This window comes from Lutra lutra, chromosome 4, assembly GCF_902655055.1.
Source record: "Lutra lutra chromosome 4, mLutLut1.2, whole genome shotgun sequence".
NCBI classification, from domain to species: Eukaryota; Metazoa; Chordata; class Mammalia; order Carnivora; family Mustelidae; genus Lutra; species Lutra lutra.
The window spans coordinates 197,059,075-197,077,639 of NC_062281.1; the positions used below are offsets into that span (position 1 = coordinate 197,059,075).

Sequence of the window (18,565 nt, forward strand, 5' to 3'; positions counted from 1 at the left end):
AGGGGACCCTCAGAGGAGCTCTGGGAGACCTGCAGCCCCCATAGGCTTCGAAGTCCTCCCCACAGCTCCATCCAGGCCTGTTGGGGTCAGGGAGCATGGGCCAGGCTCTGGCACACACTCATCTCTCTCCTCCCATTCCACATGGTCTTGACTAGGTGTCGGTCAATATGGGGGAAGGCTTTGCCAGGAGCCCAGCTGAGCACTGCAGACATGCAGGAGGACACAGACAGCCCTGTGTGCTGGGACACTGGGTGCCCCCAGCCATCTGCAGAGGCCTGTGGGGAAGGGGAGAAGCAGCTGAGCTCTCCCCCAGCCTCCCTGTCCCTCCTTCCAGGCCAGTCCTAGACCATCAGCCTCCCCGGGCCGTATGTGGCCTTGACCTGCCCTGATCAGGACCCCCTGCTCTCCTGGTGCACGTGTGGGAGCAAGTCACCTTACTGCTCAGGTGTCCCAGTGGCCAGGAGGCCTCTGCAGTCTGTGGGCTGGCCTGCTGGGAAATACAGGCACCTGTGGTCAGTTTGCACAGGTGCCACAGGCAGCAGGGTGGGGCAGGCACCCGAACTCAACCCTAGCATCCAGAGGCTCTCAAGATTCGAGCTGGCGGTGTGTGCGCGGATCCCAGGCTGGGCTTTGTCCCCTCTGGTGGCAGAAGGCGCACTTTGAGGGCAAGGGCCAGAATCAGCTGGCTAGAGGGGCTGGCTCAGTGTTGGGTGCTGCCTTTAACCACAAGGCCACTTGTCTCAATAATGGCTGTTGACCTGTGAGCCTTGGACTTTTCCTGCCTTGGGGAAAGGAGGAGGGTGGGGCACAGAGGCCACAGGGTCTCAGGCCGCCCCAAGCTTCCAGGCTTCAGGGTGTTAGCCTTGGAACCCTTTCTGGCCTTTGCTGGCTAAGTTGGAACAGCACAGGGCCAGACCCCAACCCAGGCCTCTGCTGAGTTCCCCACCTGGCTGGCCTCCCTTCCATCTCAGGCCAGGCCACCGGCCGTGTCACAGCAGTGCTGTCCCAAAAAGCAGTAGCTCCCCTCCTGCCCCGTGTTACCTAACCTGGAAGCCACTAGATACCAGGAACCAGCTAGTCTGCCTGGGGGTGAGGGGGACCCAGAGTGAAGGATCAGTTGGAGGAGCACAGAGAGCACCGGGGCAGGGCGGGGCAGTGGTGGTGAGAGGGATGTGGGAGAAGGCGGGAACTGCACAGTGACCACGTGGAGATCAGCCACTTCTGGCACATTCTCCTTCAGAAAGATCCAGGCCAGAGGTTGGGTGTTTTTCAGAATCATGGAAACACTGAGGATTTGGTGGGAAGGGGTGAAGTGGGATTGAGGTTGGGGTGGGGCAGAGGAAAGAGAGGGATGGCAGGGTATGTCCCAAGCCACCTACAGACCCGCTGGCCAGTGCCCCTCCCGCAGGTGGCCTGCATCAGCTGTGGCCCTCCCATGCTGTGCCTCCCATGGAGGCCTCCAGTTAAGGCTGGCCTCCTCCCCAGCAGCGAAGAGGACAAAGGCAGGAGTTGACCTCAGCCCATGGCTTCCTGGGAGCAGAGTGAGGCCAGGCGTGGCCCCTTGCTCACCAGCGCTGCTCCCCAGACACTGGCCTGAGATAGCAAAGGGGCTGCTCCCTAATCCTGTGGTTTTGCTTCCATGACTTTTAGCCCCATGGTGCCCAGAGGCTGAATCCCAGGGACAGAGGCTGCAGGTGGCTCCACCAGGGTCAGACCAAGGGGGTCACACTGTAGGGTGTGGGGTAGGGGTACCCAAAGAGTTCCCAGGAAGGGCTCGTCTCTGGTTTAGGGACAGGAGCTGTTTTTCCAAACCAGCTGCTTGTCAGTGCTTCCTGACAACTTTGTCAGTGGGCCTGGTGGCACAGAAAAGGGGGCCTCCTCCTTCTTCCCACCCAACAGAACTTGATCCAGGCCCCATTCTCTGGGCTTTGGGGGCTCCTGGGCCCCCATCCAGACTTCTCTGCTGTCCTCACTGTTGCCTGGGAATGGGGCTCCTCTGGGCCTGTAGACCCCATCATCCCACCTGGGTGGGGCCATCAGACTAGGACCCACACACAGATGAAGCCTGATGAGAGGGGTGAGGGCCAGGAAGCCAGGAGCTGCACACACAGCAGCTCAGCCATCTGGGAGGGACCCGTGAACTTGCCACGGACACTTTCCTTCCTGCTTTCCAGAAGATCACCCTTTAAACGTCATCCAAACCCTAAAGGAAGAGATCGTTGTCAGAAGGGGGTCCAGAGGTCAGAAGTCCCCTGTGTCTTGGAGGGAGGCAGGGCTTGGGCAGAGGGCCTGACACCCCAGCTAGAGCTTCCCAGGCAGGTTTCGGGGGAGTCTCAGCCTCAGAGTCTTTGTTGGTCAGGTCTCCTCCTTCAACAGGGACTGCACCCTAACCGATTCGTGTCTACACTGGCATCTACGCTGCAGCCTTGGGTGTGCAGATGAGCGGAGGCATTATTTAAACGACCCCACTTGAAACCCAGTAGAGTATGGCGAATCCTGGCCAGTCTATATGCTTTCGCCCAAAATTCTGCTTCCTGGAATCCAGTCACAGGAAGAAGTTGGAACTCCAGCAAGTTCAGATAAAAACACCCGTGTGGCACCCATCACGAACAACTCAGACATGACCCCAGGGTGAAATCTCTGAGGCCACCTTAGCGGGCAACAGTGTTTCCTTTGAGTATTTAGAGACAAGAACCGTTGGCAGGCAGAGAGGGGACAGGACGCCGGCTCTGGAATGTGTCTGCGGAGCAAAGCGCTCTGCAGGCAGTGGCTGGAGGCAGCGGCTTGGAGGCCAACTGGAAGCTCCGAGGGCAGGAGGGAAAGTCCCCAGGCTCACACGATAGCACTTCAAAACTGTTTCCCCGGATGACACGTAAGAAAGATTTTGCTATAAAAATGTTGAGTTTTTATAAATTTAATCTTGAAATTATTTGACTATAAACGACTCACAGACCACCAAAACCCAGGACCACTGGGAAGTCATCAAGCGTCTCAGGGTTTTGCGCAAGAAGGAAAAATCTACCCTGCGAACTTCGTTCGGATGAAGTCGTCCTAAATACTTGAAGGACGAAAACGGCACCGTACACTCCCACTTTTGCTGCTTTCTTCCTGTTTTTCACCTGGGGACCAGCCCTGGGGGCTCCCTTTGGCGGCCCTGTGGGCCATCCCGGAGAAGCGCGGCCTGCGGGCACCTTACGCTAACTGGTCTGAAGGAAAAATGTGCTCATTGGAAATCGCTGCGGAGAAAAGCAAGTGAGAACTGAACGACCCCGGTCTTGAAGGAGCGGTCATTGGCCGCGGGCAGGGGCGCGGCGGGAGGACAGACCGCGCAGGTGCGGGGCTGCAGGCGCGGCTCTGCGTCTCCGCGCGGCCTCGGGACCCGGGTGTGCGGGGCGCTGCCAGGTTCCAGCCCCCCGACAGGGCGCTCCCTCCGTCTCCCCTCTACTGTCCCTTGAGATCAAGACCGCGCGGCGGCCCGGCGGGGATGAGAGGCCGGAGCCGCCTCACACGAGCGGGACCCGCCGGAACACACCCCCTACCCGGGACGGCCGGGGCAGTGGGCGGGGGTTGCTGTCGCCCGGCACACCCCCTCCCCGACCTGGGCCGCGCGGGGACGGCCCGGGTGCACCGTGGTCAGCAGCAGGCGCAGCTCCGGCGCGGCCGCAGGGAAGCAATAGGGCCCACGACTCGAACGAGCTGGGCCGCAGGTGTCGCGGGCGGCGCCCGGCGCGTCACTTCCGGTGCGTCACTTCCGGTCGGCGGCGAGCACTTCCGCCCGCGGCTCGGCCCGCCCCCCCGGACCGGCGGTCGCGTTGAGAGGGGCGGAGGGACGATGGCCGCCCCACGGTGAGGCGCTGCCCGCCCGGCCTCCGCCCCACACGGGACGGGACGGTCTACTCCGGGCTTCCCGGCGCATGCGATGCGACCCCTCCTCCACCCCCGCCGCGCGCGAAGCCCTCGGGGTGTCGCAGCTCGCCCATCCGACCCCCAGCCCGCGTGCCGGCCGCGCCCTGGCCAGCAGCGCTCGGCCGCGTCTGTTTCCCCGGAGGCCGCTCTCTCCGGCCCGCCTCCCGCCGCCCGCCTTAAACGCCGCGCGCCCTTAAGGGCCCCCGTGGGGCGGGGTCGCCCGGGGTCGGGGAGGCGCCGCGACCCCCCCGCCCGCGCAGCTCGGGGAGTTCGCCCCTTCGGCCCTCCCCGGAGTCGGGCGGCCGGTCTCCGAGCCTGGCTCGCGGGGAGGGCCCCGAGGCGACCCTTGCGGCGGGCGCAGAGCCAGCCCCTGGGTGGGCGCCTGTCCGCGGCTCCGGGCGGCGTGCGCGTCGGCGATGCTCGCAGGCGGCGATGCTCGCAGGCGGCGGCGCGCGGAGACCCTGCGCCGGCTGTCGGCCCGCGGTCCTGCTGCGACCGGTGGGTGGAGAGGCCGCGGCGTGGGGGAAGGGGCTGCGGGCGAGCCCCAGGCCGAGCCCCCCAATCCCGCCGCGAAGTTGGGGCTGGGGCGCGCGACCCCGGGGCGCGGGGAGGCCGCTCTGGCCCCCGGCTGGCTTCCCGGGAAGCTTCGGTCGGTAGAGCCCTGATGCCACCTCTCCGGGTCGTTCGTTTGCGGGAGGGCGGCCGGTGTACCCGGAACATGCGGAGTGAAAAGCGGCGAAGGGGGCCGCCGGTGGTCGCCTGTCGCGCCCCGGACCTGAGCCCGCCAGCCTGCTCCAGCCCCCGCCTACGGGAAGCCCCCGGCCCCACTACGTGCCTTGCGCTCGCTTCCCCAGGCGGAGCCCTCCTCAGAGAGGCCCCCAGCCTTGGGGCCGGTAGCTCGGCCCGCGCTCCCCACCTCGCCGGGTCGGCCCTCCTCCGCGCGCCTGCGCCTCCCGGCCCCACCCCGCCTCGCTGGTCCGAAGGCGCGGCCCCCGCGGGGCGCACCCGCGTCCGCCCTTCCTGGCTGCCGGGGCTCCGCGGGCTGGGGGGCAGCGCTGGGGGCGCGGGCCCTGTGTTCGGACCCGGGGCTCCTTGTGCTGTAACTCCCCGGGCGCAGGGCCCCGAGGCGGCCGAACTGGGTAACCGACGCCGCGTCCGCCCAGGATTGATGTCTCTCCTGCCTGGGGCAGTGCGGCGGCCGAGCTCAGGCCCAGTGCTGGTGCCAGCGGCCTGTTGGTTCGCTCGGGTCCTCAGATGACTTCTCCCCCTGGGTTTGCTGGGCCGCGTACCCCGATTCCCTCGCAGTCCGCCTGCTTCAGCCCCTGACGCATTTCTCACCGCCGCCGGGAAGGGGAGAAAAAGCCTGTCCGGAGGCGGATTCTTTTGTTCGGTGGCCTTGTTTTCAGGTCTGGGTTTTTAAAATGGAAAGTACTTCTGCAAGTGCTGGAACCGGAGAGTAGCATTTTAAAGCGGAGTGAGAGTGTATTAAACTGCGTGTCGAGGGGCATTAAGAGTGGGAATAGAAGGATTTGGGATGAAAGAAAGCCACTTGGAAGGTAATGAATAGAAACTGGAGAGAAAAAAACCAAGACTTGAAGGAACCTGGGACTCCGCCTCCCAGAATTGCCTGCGGCCCTAAACCGGTCTAGGTTCCTCCCGATCCTTCCTTTACATCAGAGCACAGGGCGCGGAGGTTTTATAACTCTGCTCTCACTTAATCTATGACAGATGTTTTTTTGTCAAAAGTTGTCGGACTACATTATGTCCCCTTGGTAACCGGCGGGTGTGTGACACGTGGCTCCCTATTGGATACTCCGATAGGGTCCAGTGTCTCAGTCGGAGAGACAAAGCTGTGCGTCTGCCCTCGTGTGCCCAGAGGTCCAGCAAGACCTTCATCTGGTTGTTTCTTTAGAATAGATTCCCAGAGATGGTATACTGTGTAAAACTTGTAGACTTTCAGTACGTCTTATCTAAAATGCCCTGCTGACAGTTTGAACCAATCTAGATTTCCTTACCCAATGTTTGAGAACATCTTGAGTCGCTTGTCCTAGAACTGGGATTCTTTTTTTTTTTTTTTAAGATTTTACTTATTACTTTAGAGAGAGAATGAGAGAGAGAGAGACAACATGAGAGAGGGGGAGGGGCAGAGGGAGAAGCCGACTCCCGGCAGAGCAGGGAGCCTGATGCAGGACTCGATCCCAGGACTCCAAGATCATGACCCAAGCCAAAGGCAGTCGCTCAACCAACTGAGTCACTCAGGCGCCCCTAGAACTGGGATTCTTAACCTCAGGCTGTGAGCCTTGGGATTTAGGATTCTGCAGAACTGGCTGGGGAAACATGGACATCTTTATTTTCATCAGCCTCCGGCTGAGCTTTTCTTCATGATGACAAGAGCAGTACCCGTGGCTTTGTCTCCGTTTTGGAGCCTGGGCACCTTCCTGACTGGCCCCTCGCCACAGAGTTGAGCAGTGTCCTGACCCCTGTTCAGGACTCATTATTAAGCGCTCAGATGAAGTCACGATGTGCCGTGTTTGTTTCTTGTGGTGTCACCACATCTCAGTATACGTGGTTTCCTTCTAGTCCTGCACATTCTGAGGTCAGCTCTGGGCCGGAGGGAAGAGCTGCTCCTTGGCCTGGTGTAAACGGTTCATGAAGCACTTATTCCGTTGCTGGTCAGAGAGGGTTCCGGCTTAGTTATCGTTCTTTGTGCTCTAGTCTGAAAGGGAGACAGTTCAGACCGTTACCCCAGTGAGCTGGGGGAGCCGGTGCCCCGCCTTGTTTCCAGGCTGACTCAGAACTGCCGTTGGCTCTCAAAGCCAGCTCTGGGTCAGATGAGGGTTGCTGACCGTCAGTGCCTGCAGGACGAGAATTGCTTCCCTCTGAAAGCTCCTTGGATCACATGGTCTATGCAAGAGGAACAGGCCTTGGGGACGGGGAGTTGGAGTCCAGGAAGGCCTCTGCGACCCGGTAGTGAGTGCAACCTGAGCTCAGGACCCGCCGACCGGTGGCTGCCGTGGGTCATGCCCGGCAGTCACTCGGGGTCTTCACTGCACCCTGGAGCGGGTGTTCTGTTCAGTCTGAACTGCAGGCTCACAACTGATCATCGGGATTTCATTTGATCCGTGTCGAGAAGACCTTCCTGTCGCTCACCTCCCATTGTGTGTTGCTGTGTGTTACCTGTTTTTACTGTTCGATGTGGCATCAGGTGAACGTCCCCTGCCTGACGTGTTGGTCCTCTTGTGGACAGACAGCTGGGTTTCTGCTGTGGACGTTCTTAAATGTGTCTTGTGCACATGGGCAAGGCTTTCTCTAGGGGAAGGTCTCCGGGATGCAGTGGTTCATGGGATCCTGAGGAAGGTGGCCGGATGGTGATTTTCTAATTCTACCCTCCCTTTTACATCACCCGTTGACTTTGTCCTGTAAACAAGGGCTTTCTTCTCTTCCCCATTTATTGCCGTGGCTGTTCGGGTTTATCTCACTCAGTGGGTTCTGATTGTGTGCTGCCCCTACTCACTCTCTCACGCTGCCCCTGGGCTCCTCCAGAGGGCGTTCCCTTGTGTGCTTCTGTGTCCTTTAACCTGTCCTGTCAGTGTCTGAGCACTTCCCCTTCTTCTGGCCCAGCTAATGCCCGAGCCCTGAAATCGGCCATTTCTCTGTGGGGGCTGGTTATTTCCGTGGAGAATGAGATTTAGAAACAAGACTAGGACACGGTGCTCACTGTGGCTGGGCTGTCACTGCCTCTGGGCCCTCAGTGGCCAGATGACGCAGCAGATGCAGAGATGCGTGGACTGTGGACAGGTGTGATGTGTGTGGCTCCGCCTGTCCATACCCACAGGTGCCGATGCCCGACTCCTCCGTCGATCCCAGCTGCTCAGTCCGCCGCTCTCCCTCCGCTCTGCGTCCGTGCTGTGTCCGGAGGCACACTGAGGTCTCACTGCCAGTAGCCACAGAATTGTCACTGCTTAGTCCAGAACCCCCGAGCCATGAGTGTCTAACCAAGCCCGCCATTTGAGTTCACTGTCGGGGTTCTGTCTGGCTCTAATCTGAGCACATACATTCTGCAAACCGTTCAGAAGGTACGTGGATGCATTTTGTCTCCTCTCTCCAGTGGACGATGTGATTTATTTGGTTCGTGGCTTGGTTCCCTCTTTCTGTTCGTATCGCACTTCAGAAGTTTATTTTTGTTTTTTAAGCATGTGGGGCATTAATATAGTTCCAGAAGTCGTAGCTCTCTGAACAGGGGCATTCGAGAACTGTGGTCCGTTCTCGTTTCCCTCCACGCTATCTCCTCCGCCACCAGTCTCCTCGGGCTCGGGCTTCTCCTCCTGCGTCTCTCGTTGCTCAGTGTCAAGAATGGACTTGCTTGCTGGCTTGTCATCTCTAAATTTATTTATTTTTAGTCACTCAGAGTGGGGCTCAGACCCATGACCTCAAGACCGAGAGCCCCATGCTCCCCGCCAAACCAGCCTGGTACCCAGCTTTATCTCTTTAAATTGCCCGTCTTTCCTGCTTTTCTCTGCTGGAACTTTCATTCTCATTATTTTCTCCATACCCGGGTTACTGTCTCTTTAATATTTTGATTTCTTATCTCTTTGCTGCATTCCAGGTAATTTCCTCGGACATTTTTCTCGAATGCGGTAACTTTTTTCAGTTCTGTCATTTCTGTGTAACCCATCAACTGAGTTGTTTTGTATTCTAGATTTTTCAGTTTTCAGTTTGAGGAACTTGTAGACTGACAGAGGAAACCACCGTTCCTCTGTACGCCGTTCCCTCAGCTCCCTCCCGCCGCCGTCCCCCAGGGCCTCAGCGAGACCGGGGAAGCGCCGCAGGAGCAGGGCTCCGTCCCGATGTCCCCACAGAACCAGCAGCTCATCTGCAGGCCGCATGCCTAAATGCCACTGGTGTCCCTTCTCCGGCATGCTGTCCGATCTGCGTACGACCTGCATTTAGTGGCGGTGTCCCCGTGGTCTCCAGTCCTTGACCTTTGTGACCTGTGTACTTTGGTGTTTGTCTGACACGTTCCCTCGACTAGATTAGTGGTCACGTGTCCGCGGCACGAAATCCACAGCCGTGCCACATTCTTCCTAGTGCATCGGGTCAGGGCAAACAGGACGGCGCTCTGTCTGTAGTATTTTCAACTTTGGTCACTGAGTTGGGGTTAGTGTCCGCCAGTGTCTCAGGGTAAAGTCACTCCTCCCTTCTGTGATGCGTCGGCCCCTGCGAGGGAGCGGTTTGGATGCAAACACGTCCTTGTTACAGCTCAGCGGTCGGGTGACTCCTCTCTGAACATTTATCCCCGATGGTGTCTTGGGCTTGTCCTGTGGACCTGCCGCTCTTGGGCTCTGTCTGTCCCTCCCCGGAGCTGCCAGGCAGGTGCTCCTCCCCCACTGGCCACCCTCTCCAGGTAACCTTTGATCTTTGACCCGCATCCATTGATCAGCTGCCACGGTCTTCAGGCCTGAATTGAGCAAGATTTTCTCCAGAGCCTCTTGCTTCTGCTACCAGCGGCTGCGGCTGTGGCCGGGCACCGGCTGCTTTTTAGGGTGGTTCCTGCCCTGACTTGGAGCTTCCTGGGAGCCTCTGGTGCGATTTCACTTCTGCCCTGCCCTTGATCTCCAAGGCCCCTTTTCTGGTGGCGTCTCCTTGTCGCTGAGCGCTTCGTCTCTCTGGCCCCCCCACCTTCCTGGGACCTACTCCCTCCTCCTCTGCCCTCCTTCCAGATCTTTCCTCCAGCGTCTGGCCTTGCTCTTCTGGCTGCGTTCTCTATCCAAGCCTCTCCTTGGGGCCTTAATTTCCATACTCAAGGTCTGTCCTTCACTTGCTGAATTCTCCAGAGAAGAATCATCTGGTCTCCTGTCGGAAGCGGGGAGGTGCTGCCTGGCACCTCTGTGATCCTCAGTCCCTGCTTTCCCTGTAGGCCGAGGCCTGTTTCAGCCCCCGACCCTGGGCCCCCGGAGCTCCAGGAGGAGTCTGAGTGTGGTCACTCTCCTGGCCAAGCCCCTTGACATTCTTCCTTTCTTGCTTCCTTCCCCCTCCTCTGTGGGTTTCTGTCTCACCAAACAAAAGCACACAAGCAGCTGGGAATCCTGGTGTGATTAGTGAGTCTTTTGACATGAAGGGCAGAGGCAGGGCCAGCGTCTGTTACGCCGTAGCCTGCTCCAGACCTGATTTTCATCTTTGGACATGGTGTGGAAACCATGCACACTTGCAGGTCTGCCGCCCCTCAGCCACCCTGCTGCACACGAGGCCTGGGGTCTCTCCGTCCCTGGGCCCGCTTGTCCCATTGCTTCATCACCGAGCTGGGTGGGCTGTCTGTGGACAGGTTGATGGTCATGAAAAGAGCTTGCGCCGGAAGGTGAGTGTGTCTTGGTGGCCTGAGCATTTGCCTTGGGATTCTGGGCGCCATTCTGGACATGGGGCAAGGAAGCGCTGGTGTGTTGTCTGCTGGTTGGTGTGACGGGGCCTCCGGGTCTCCAGCCCTGGGTGCATTTCACCCCAGAAGCCTGGTGGCTGCCTCTGTGTGGGTGGAAGGAGGCGAAAGTGCACGGGAGAAAGCTCCTAGGCAGCTAAGGGGACCTGGTCACCAAGGGGCAGATGGTGAGTGAGGCGACCCCCGGTTACCAGGAGAGGCCCTCCCGCTCTGAAGCCTGGTCGAAGCCTGGTCGAAGCCTGGTCGGGGCGGCTGCGTGCCAGGCCGGAGGGGGCTGGGGAGGGGCAGGCAAGTTCGGTCCGCTGGGAGGGGCCGCCCGCCCTGCCCTCCTTCCCCGCCTTCCTCACTGGAAGCTGGTCTAGCTTGAACTCTGAATCCGTCATAGAAAGGAAGGTTTGGCTCTAACCAAGCAGGCTCTGGCCTAAGCGAGCATAGTCGGTGTAGGTGCTGGGGCTTGGGAACGTCAGCTGAGGCTCTGGGAGAACCGCTTTCTGGCGCACGGGGTTCTTCTGCACGCACAAATCCGAGCTCACAGAACAGTCTGGAGAACAGCACGATGCCTCCCTGCACACATTCTTCCACTTTGCTCCGCCGTTTGGTTTTCCCCTGGGCCCCATCCCCACCGTGCCCCCACCACATGAACTCCGGCCCGGGTTCCCTGGTCCCTGCTCTTTTCCAGAACTTTTTATATTTTTGTTTCGAATCAGTATTGGGTGTTGGGCGTGTTGCACGGCCTGGTGGGGAACCGCGTTGGTACCGCCCTCTGTGCTCGGTGCCGTCATTTCGGACTCCAGCCCTTTTAAGATTGCCCTTTGGCTCTTGTGGCAGAGGCCTTGGTCCCGTGATGTGCTGGGATCGGTTTCTCCTTCAGGAGACGTTTAGGTTGTGTTTTGCTACTAACAAATGCTGGGACACCTGGGTGGCTCAGTCCATCAAGTGTCCAGCTCTTGATTTCGGCTCAGGGCATAACCTTGGGGTCCTGGGGTCATTCTTGCACTGGGGCTCTGTGCTCTCCTGCTTCTCTTATTCTGCTGCTGCTGCTGCCTGCTTCTCCCGCTCCCTCTGCCGCTCCCCTTTCTCGTGCTTGTGTGCACGCTCTCTCTTAGTTAAATCAGTCAGTCTTCTAAAAAAATGCTACATTGGGGCGCCTGGGTGGCTCAGTGGGTTAAGCCTCTGCCTTCGGCTCAGGTCATGATCTCAGGGTCCTGGGATCGAGCCCCGCATCGGGCTCTCTGCTCAGTGGGGAGCCTGCTTCCTCCTCTCTCTGCCTGCCTCTCTGTCTACTTGTGCTCTCTGTCAAATAAATAAAATCTTTTTAAAAAATGCTACGTTAACCCCCCATCTTCTAGCGACTTGTATGAGCATCACACATGGGGCCCCCAGGACCACCTGTCACTGCAGGTAGCCTCTGCCACACGCCCGTGGGTCTCTGCTTTTATCATTTCTTGTCACTCGCGGAGACAGTGGTTCCGTCTGTGTGTGCTGCTGGGTGTTTCCAGCCTGGGACTGTCAGTGACAGAACCGCAGGCTCCTCGGGGGAGTGCCCTCCACCCCCATGGTGGCTCTCTGCTTGGCCGCGGTTGATCAGCCCAGAAGCTACAAATCATTCTGGTGCTTGGGCTGCGCCCACAGTGTTCTGACCTCACTGGTCTGCGCAGAGACAGGCCACTTTCTGTCAGCTCTGGGAGCTCGGGCGTGTGAGCATGCAGCCAGCATGGAGGACCTCTGCTCGGGTGGGGGCATCTGTTCGGGGTGCTTCCCGTGGGACCCTCCAGGAGCAGAGCAGCCGGACATGGGGGCACTGAGGGCAGGTGGTCGGGGCAGGTCAGCGGTGTGACTCTTTTGTGTTGTGGGTGCCCCCGACCAAGCAGAGTCACTGCTAAGCACAGGTGTGACAGAGACCCGTGAAGAGACGCTCCCATAACATTCCTGGTGGCATGGTGGTTTGTTAGCAGAGGGGGTGTGTTCACTGGGGTTCAGGCACGAAAGCGGGACCCTAGCTGTGTGGAACCACGTGGGCGGGCTCTCCTTGACTGAAAACCAACGTCTTGTTGAAGGTCTTTATACAGGAGTATGTGGGCCATCAAGTGGTGGTTTCCAGTTTCTTAAACCTCCGACCACAAGCAAACATGGTGCAGGGAGGATCTGGCCCTCAGAAGCGCTTGGTCCTGGGGCTTCTCGGGGGGACATGACATGGACTTTAGGAGGAGAGTGAGTTTCTCCGGTGGAAGCCCAGTGGGAGGGGGTGCTTGGCCTGGAAGGGGTCAGTTACCCACTGGCACACTCTTCGCCATGTTTGTTGGTCTGTGCTGTTTCCGGAGCCTCCATGCCCTGCAAGTAGCTGAGCTTTGCAGTCAGCAGTGGCTTCTGGGCACCTGCGACTGGCACTGCGATGGGGTCTCTGGGGAGGAGGACCTGGTGGTGCTAGGGGCCTCGAACTTGGGACTTGGCCCTGATGGGGAGGCTTTCCTGACAAGGCAGAGCCTACAGAGGCGGGAAGGGCAAGGAGCCAGGGTCTGGGACCTCGGGACCCTTGGTGGGGGGATACTCTCTCTGGTCTTAGGGTCTCTACATCCGATCTGCACTTGCAGCCAGTCCCTGGTTCCAAGCCAGAGCGGTGGGGGTGGCGGACCCCCCACATCCCCTCCGGCCTGGCCAGTCCTAGCTGCACAGAGCACCTCATTGCCCCGAACGAAACAGTGGGACTGGGCTGGGGAAGAGGAGCCTGAGCGGGGCACAGTCTCAGGGCCCTGAGTGGTGAAGGGCTCGTCCTCGTGGGGGCAGTGGGAGCCCCTGGAAGGGCCAGGCACACCCCGTTGTGATCTGCAGTGCATTTGGGGTAGGGTATAGCCACGATTGGGATGCATGTGGGCAGCCAGGCTGCGACGCGGGTGCTCGCTGGGGCCTATGGCGCGGAGCTCATGGGGGACTGAGCCAGGAACACCGGGGGCCAAGGCAAGGCGGAGGGAGGATGGCTAGAGTCCCTGGTGCCGCTGGTGCCTGGCGGCAGGACCGAAGCCGGCTTCTGGGCATGCGGAAATTCAGAGTCTTAAATTTGAGGAGCCCTTGAGCACTTGTCTGCTGATGAGCAGGAGAGAAGTGGGGCGGGCAGTGTATACTCCCACGGGAGGTCCTGCTGGGGGTGCCAGGGTGCCAAGCCCCAGTGGTGCTACGGCCAACTTAGCCCCCGGATGCCCCCGCCGCCGACGCCAGGAGCCAGGGGTGAACTAGGATGGACGTCCTTCTAGATGCGTAACTGATAAGAGGAAAGCCCAGTGTCAGAAACTGAGGGAACAGGAAGTCTGGTGCGCAGCCCGTTTGAGGCTGGCTGGGGACGTGGGTCTGACGTCCCTGGGAAAGGAGGTGGGACCCTGGCCCTCCTGAGATAGGGCAGGCTGCTGTCACTGGGCCTCAGCTTAAAGCAGAACTTGGAGAACTTTCCTGCCCACCACCGGAGAAGCCAGGTCTGACCAAGCCTGTGATCTTAGGGGAGAGGATGGAGGCTCACCTGAGAGGCCGTGACCGTAGGTCTGAGACCGGCAGGTGTGGGTTTGGTATGCTGAGGGTTTGTCAAGAAAGTAGCATGAAATTGGTCCTGGGCCAGTGACCCCCGGGGCATGTGACAGAAGCGGACCCCAAACCCTCAGTCTGGGCCCGGGGGTCACAGTGCCCGCCTGTGGGACCGCGGAGGCAACCGACCTGCCCCACCCACAACCCCAAGGCCAGAGCCTGTGACTAAGGCCCAGGTGCCGGCTGAGGTCTTGGGTACAGGGCCTTAGAGAACCTGAGAGAGAAGACGTAAGAAGGGAGGAAAGAGCAAGACACGGGGCACCCAGCCAGCTCCGTTGGAGATTCTGGGGTCATGAGTTCGAGCCCCATGTTGGGTGTCAAGTTTATTTTAAAAATTTTTACATTAAGGGGCACCTAGGTGGCTTGGTGGGTGAAGCCTCTGCCTTCGGCTCAGGTCATGATCTCAGGGTCCTGGGATCGAGCCCCGCATCGGGCTCTCTGCTCAGCGGTGAGCCTGCTTCTCCCTCTCTCTGCCTGCCGCTCTGCCTGCTTGTGATTTCCATCTGTCAAATAAATAAATAAAATCTTTTTAAAAAAATTTACGTTAAAAAAGAACAAGATGCAGTGAGAAAAGCAGACCAATTTCAGGTGGAACCAAACAGAATGTCTACAATGAAAAATAGAGGGATTATAACTTAAAACCCAGTGGACATATTAAAAAGCCAGCGTCTCTGGCAGGTCAGTCCTCCTGCGAAGAACAGCTGGGAAAGTGGGATAAAATATGAACCGTGAGGCGAGGGCAGGGGTAGGCAGCAAGTGTGCGGACGCAGCATGGAGACCCGAGGAGCGGGCTGGGGCCGAGGCCTGTCCTCGGGGACTTTGGCAGGTCCCAGATCAGGCAGAAAGGTGCAGAGCCCCTGGGATGGCTTCAGGAGAGCGGCAGCCTGGGCGGGGTCCTCCTGGGGCCTCTGTGCAGACAGTGGGCGCGTGGGGAAGGGCTCCTGGAACCTTTGGTCTTCAGCCCCTTGGGGAGGGGAGACGGGAGCTGGCGGGGCCCTGTCCTTGCAGCGCAGTGGACAGGCACATGGAGGTGGAACGAAGGCTAGAATTCCATGTTTGCGTTTCCACACTTAGCAGCTGGGTGGTTAGAACTTTTTAAGGACGTTAAAATGTCCACAATCAATAATGCAGGTTCTTTTCCTTAACATTTCAGCCCGCACTCTCGAGGGAGTGGCGAGTCGTGGTTTGCGCACTCTCCGCCCTGCAGACCTCCGGCTGGGAGTTGGCCTGGCCTGTGCTGCCCGCAGTCCTGAGGAGACCGGCATGTCAGCTTCGGCAGAACCCCTGGCGCCGGCAGAGCCGGCCCCCGGCCCCGAGGACAAGCCCAGGGGGAAGCCACTCCTTGCCTGGGGCTCTCTCTTAGGCCACCGAAGCGAGAAAATTGTTTTTACCACGAGCGAGGGAGCCCCCGAGGAGAACGTGCTCTCCATAACCATCACCGAGACCACCGTCATCGAGTCCGAGCTGGGCGTGTGGAGCTCCCGGGCTCTGCTCTACCTCACGCTGTGGTTCTTCTTCAGCTTCTGTACCCTCTTCCTCAACAAGTACATCCTGTCCTTGCTGGAAGGGGAGCCCAGCATGCTAGGTAGCGGAGGTCCATGGCCTTCGGGGGGTATGGGCCAGGCCCCTGGAACCTGCAGGTTGCTGCTAGGTCCGTGTGAGAGGCACACGGAAGAGCCCAGCCCCTGGGAAGGGGGGAGCGGGGGGCGCGGGGGGCGCAGGGCGCAGGCCGTGTCTGGCTTGCAGAGCAGCGCGCCTTGTGCGCCTGCGTGCTGGGAAGGGAGGCAAGTCTGTTCTGTCCCCTCCCAGGTGCCGTGCAGATGCTGTCAACCACATTCATCGGCTGCGTTAAAATATTTGTTCCTTGCTGTTTGTATCAGCACAAAACCCGGCTTTCTTACCCACCCAATTTCATCATGATCATGCTGTTTGTGGGTCTCATGAGGTGAGGCATCCGGCGTTTTGGTTGAGGGCTGCAGGGAACGTCTTGGCTGTCACGAGAGTGGGAGGCTGGCTGACTGACGCTGTAATTACGTGATCACAGGCGTGTTTTCAGTGCAAAGTTTATGTGGTCCAGGGCTGTCTAGATTTTAGGACGACAAATGTATTGGTTTTGTGGATCTGAATGCAAACAGATTCCTTCTGAAACTGCCATGAATCTAATTTAAGAATCGTTTGAGGGGCGCCTGGGTGGCTCAGCAGGTTAAAGCCTCTGCCTTCGGCTCGGGTCATGGTCCCAGGGTCCTGGGATCGAGCCCCGCATCGGGCTCTCTGCTCAGCAGGGAGCCTGCTTCCTCCTCTCTCTCTGCCTGCCTCTCTGCCTACTTGTGATCTCTCTCTGTCAAATAAATAAAATCTTAAAAAAAAAAGAATGGTTTGAGAGTGACACCCCTCCTCTCCCTGGGCCTGCCACTCTTGAGTGTGCAGAGAAGCACCTTGCTGTTGGGGCCACAGGGCCCCTCGCTACAGGGCCAGACCCAAGTCTTCAGGGGGGAGGCAAGCAGGACGGGGAGCGGAGAGGAGGAGGGCAGCTACAAACGGCCTCCTCCATCACAGTGACACTTCTGGCTTATTTTCAGGTTCGCAACAGTGGTTTTGGGTCTGGTCAGCCTGAAAAATGTGGCAGTTTCGTTTGCGGAGACGGTGAAGAGCTCTGCTCCCATTTTCACTGTGATCATGTCCCGAATGATCCTGGGAGAGTACACGGGTGAGTGGTCTGGCGCCCCTCCCCACCTACCTCTACCCCCTTCCCCAGCCGCAGCCGGGCACTGAGGCTCGCCTCTCCGAGGTGGACGTCTTGACTTCTGTCCTAGAACATCTCTGAGCAGTGACAGTGCCTCACGCGTTCGCAAGTGCTTCTTCGCCTCAGCTGAGTGCAAGGCTGTTTGGAGATGCAGAGGCCTGGTGGCTGGTGGTTGCTTAGAAGCTGGGGGAAGAAGAAGAAGCCAGTAAGGGAGGAGTCACTGGTCCCAGAAGGTGAGACGGCCTTCTGTGTCACGCAAGGGACTGCCTGGTGACAGTCACCTGCTGGTGCGCCCAGCAGTCTTGCCCAGGTTGGCCGCCTCCTGTGTCCTTCCTGAGCTCCTCTGACAGCCGCCTCCTCGTCCCTGCTTCTTAGCTGCCTGGCTCCGTCTTCCACAAGGGCCAAAAAGCTGATGTATTACAAATCGCCACCCTTCAGTGACAGCAGACTGTTTCCAACTACACGTTACACACACGGCCCTGCTCTTCCCACCAGCCTTTGAAAACGGAGCCCATCCAGCATTGTTCCGTGGAGACAAGCGGGGAGCAGAAGGAAGTGTGTGCTGCGCGGGCTCTCATCCGAAGCCGGGGCTGATCGCCGTGGAGGTGCAGATACACACTTCGGTTAAGAAAACGACAAGATCTCGAGGCAGGTGCCGGAGGGGAGTACACAGCCGGACCCTCGCAGATGTGCATCCAGAGCCACACACGTTTGAGGTGGTAGCAAGACAGTCCAATCGGCGTAAACAGCAGGCCCCTAGAAATCACAAGCCTCCAGAAACAAAGCGGACTGCGTGGCGGGGGCCTGCTCAGCTGCACGAACTTTACTTCAGTGACTTGAAAACAGCAGGGTTTGGCTTCCAGCTGTGGTGGCTCTACGCTCTCTTGTTGACAACAGTGGGAATGTTTCGAGAAAACTTGGCAAAGAGAATCTGCTGGGGAGAATGACCGAGGGGCCAGGACTCCAGAGCTAAGGGTCACCCACAAAAGGGACCCTGATGTGTGACGCCCTTCCCATGGAGGTGTCTGCGGATTCTCGAGCAGTGGCTGGGACTCGGGGCAGAGCGGCCTATGGGGCTTCAGGCCTGAGGGCAAGTGGGGCCTGTCTGGGGGGCACCCCAGGAAAGCCCTGGGCTCTCCCCTGAGACCCCACACATGCCCACGCCCATGGATGCCTCCCAACAGCAGACCCAAGTCCTTCCTAAGGGCAAGAGGGTGCCGGTGGCCTCACATTCTCCGGGTTTTCACAAGTACAGTCCGTCATGCAGCAGACATTTCTGGGCAGACTGGAGGCCAAGACTATATGCTAGAAAACTGAGAGGATGCTGGCAGGCGGAAGGCCCGCCAGGCCGGATTCCCTTCCTCCAGCTCTCAGCCTGGCAGCCATGTGGGCCTAGGGGCTGCTTCTTGGTTTCTGGGGGCTCCCTAGCGACAGGAGCCTGGACAGCATGGTCCTTTGCTGGGAGGTGGCCATCGTCCTCCGAGGTCATCGGGGACCTCTCCCACGGAAGACTTCCCTCGTTGACTGAATTTCAGAGTAAACAAAATGGGATCCGGCGTTGAAGCAGCATGAGGCCCAACGCCCAGTTTCCAGAGCGAATGTGCTTTTCTGTTCTGCCCAACAGACGTCTTCAGCTCCACCTCAGGTTTGTTCCTCGGGCTCCAGAGCGAAGCCGGAGCTGAGAGAGGTCGCCTCCTCGCCATGTGCAGCTCCTGACCGGAGTCCCCCTGTACCAGGGCGTCCAGCAGCCTCCGCCCCCGGCCCCCCGTGTGGACGGACTGGTCCGGAGACCACTCGTTCTCAAGGGAGAGTTTGGGCGACGGCCGTGTCTGGCAGGGCGGGGCAGGGCTGTGGGGCGCGGGGCCCCAGCCTCATGCGTCTCGCCTGCGGGCCTGCAGACGTGCCTCACGGAGAAC

The 18,565-nt window shown here is 59.3% G+C and overlaps 1 protein-coding gene and 1 long non-coding RNA gene across 16 annotated transcripts in view; one reads left to right on the forward strand and one right to left on the reverse strand.

Moving 5' to 3' along the window:
* Positions 1 to 3,853, reverse strand: part of LOC125097037 (uncharacterized) — a 4,197-nt gene extending 344 nt beyond the window's left edge. Inside the window, exon 1 of the long non-coding RNA XR_007126463.1 lies at positions 119 to 3,853. This is a non-coding gene — a long non-coding RNA (uncharacterized LOC125097037). The remainder of the gene's footprint in view (positions 1 to 118) is intronic.
* The window catches only part of SLC35E2B (solute carrier family 35 member E2B), a 25,129-nt gene continuing 10,300 nt past the window's right edge, over positions 3,737 to 18,565 (forward strand). For 2 of the 15 annotated variants that reach the window (XM_047724367.1, XM_047724368.1), the window contains exons 1-4: positions 3,990 to 4,404; positions 15,060 to 15,491; positions 15,787 to 15,851; positions 16,486 to 16,613. In XM_047724367.1, the coding sequence (XP_047580323.1) occupies positions 4,323 to 4,404; positions 15,060 to 15,491; positions 15,787 to 15,851; positions 16,486 to 16,613 (707 nt within the window). In that variant the 5' untranslated portion in view covers positions 3,990 to 4,322. The other 13 variants (XM_047724354.1, XM_047724358.1, XM_047724359.1 and 10 more) reach the window with 12 other exon arrangements.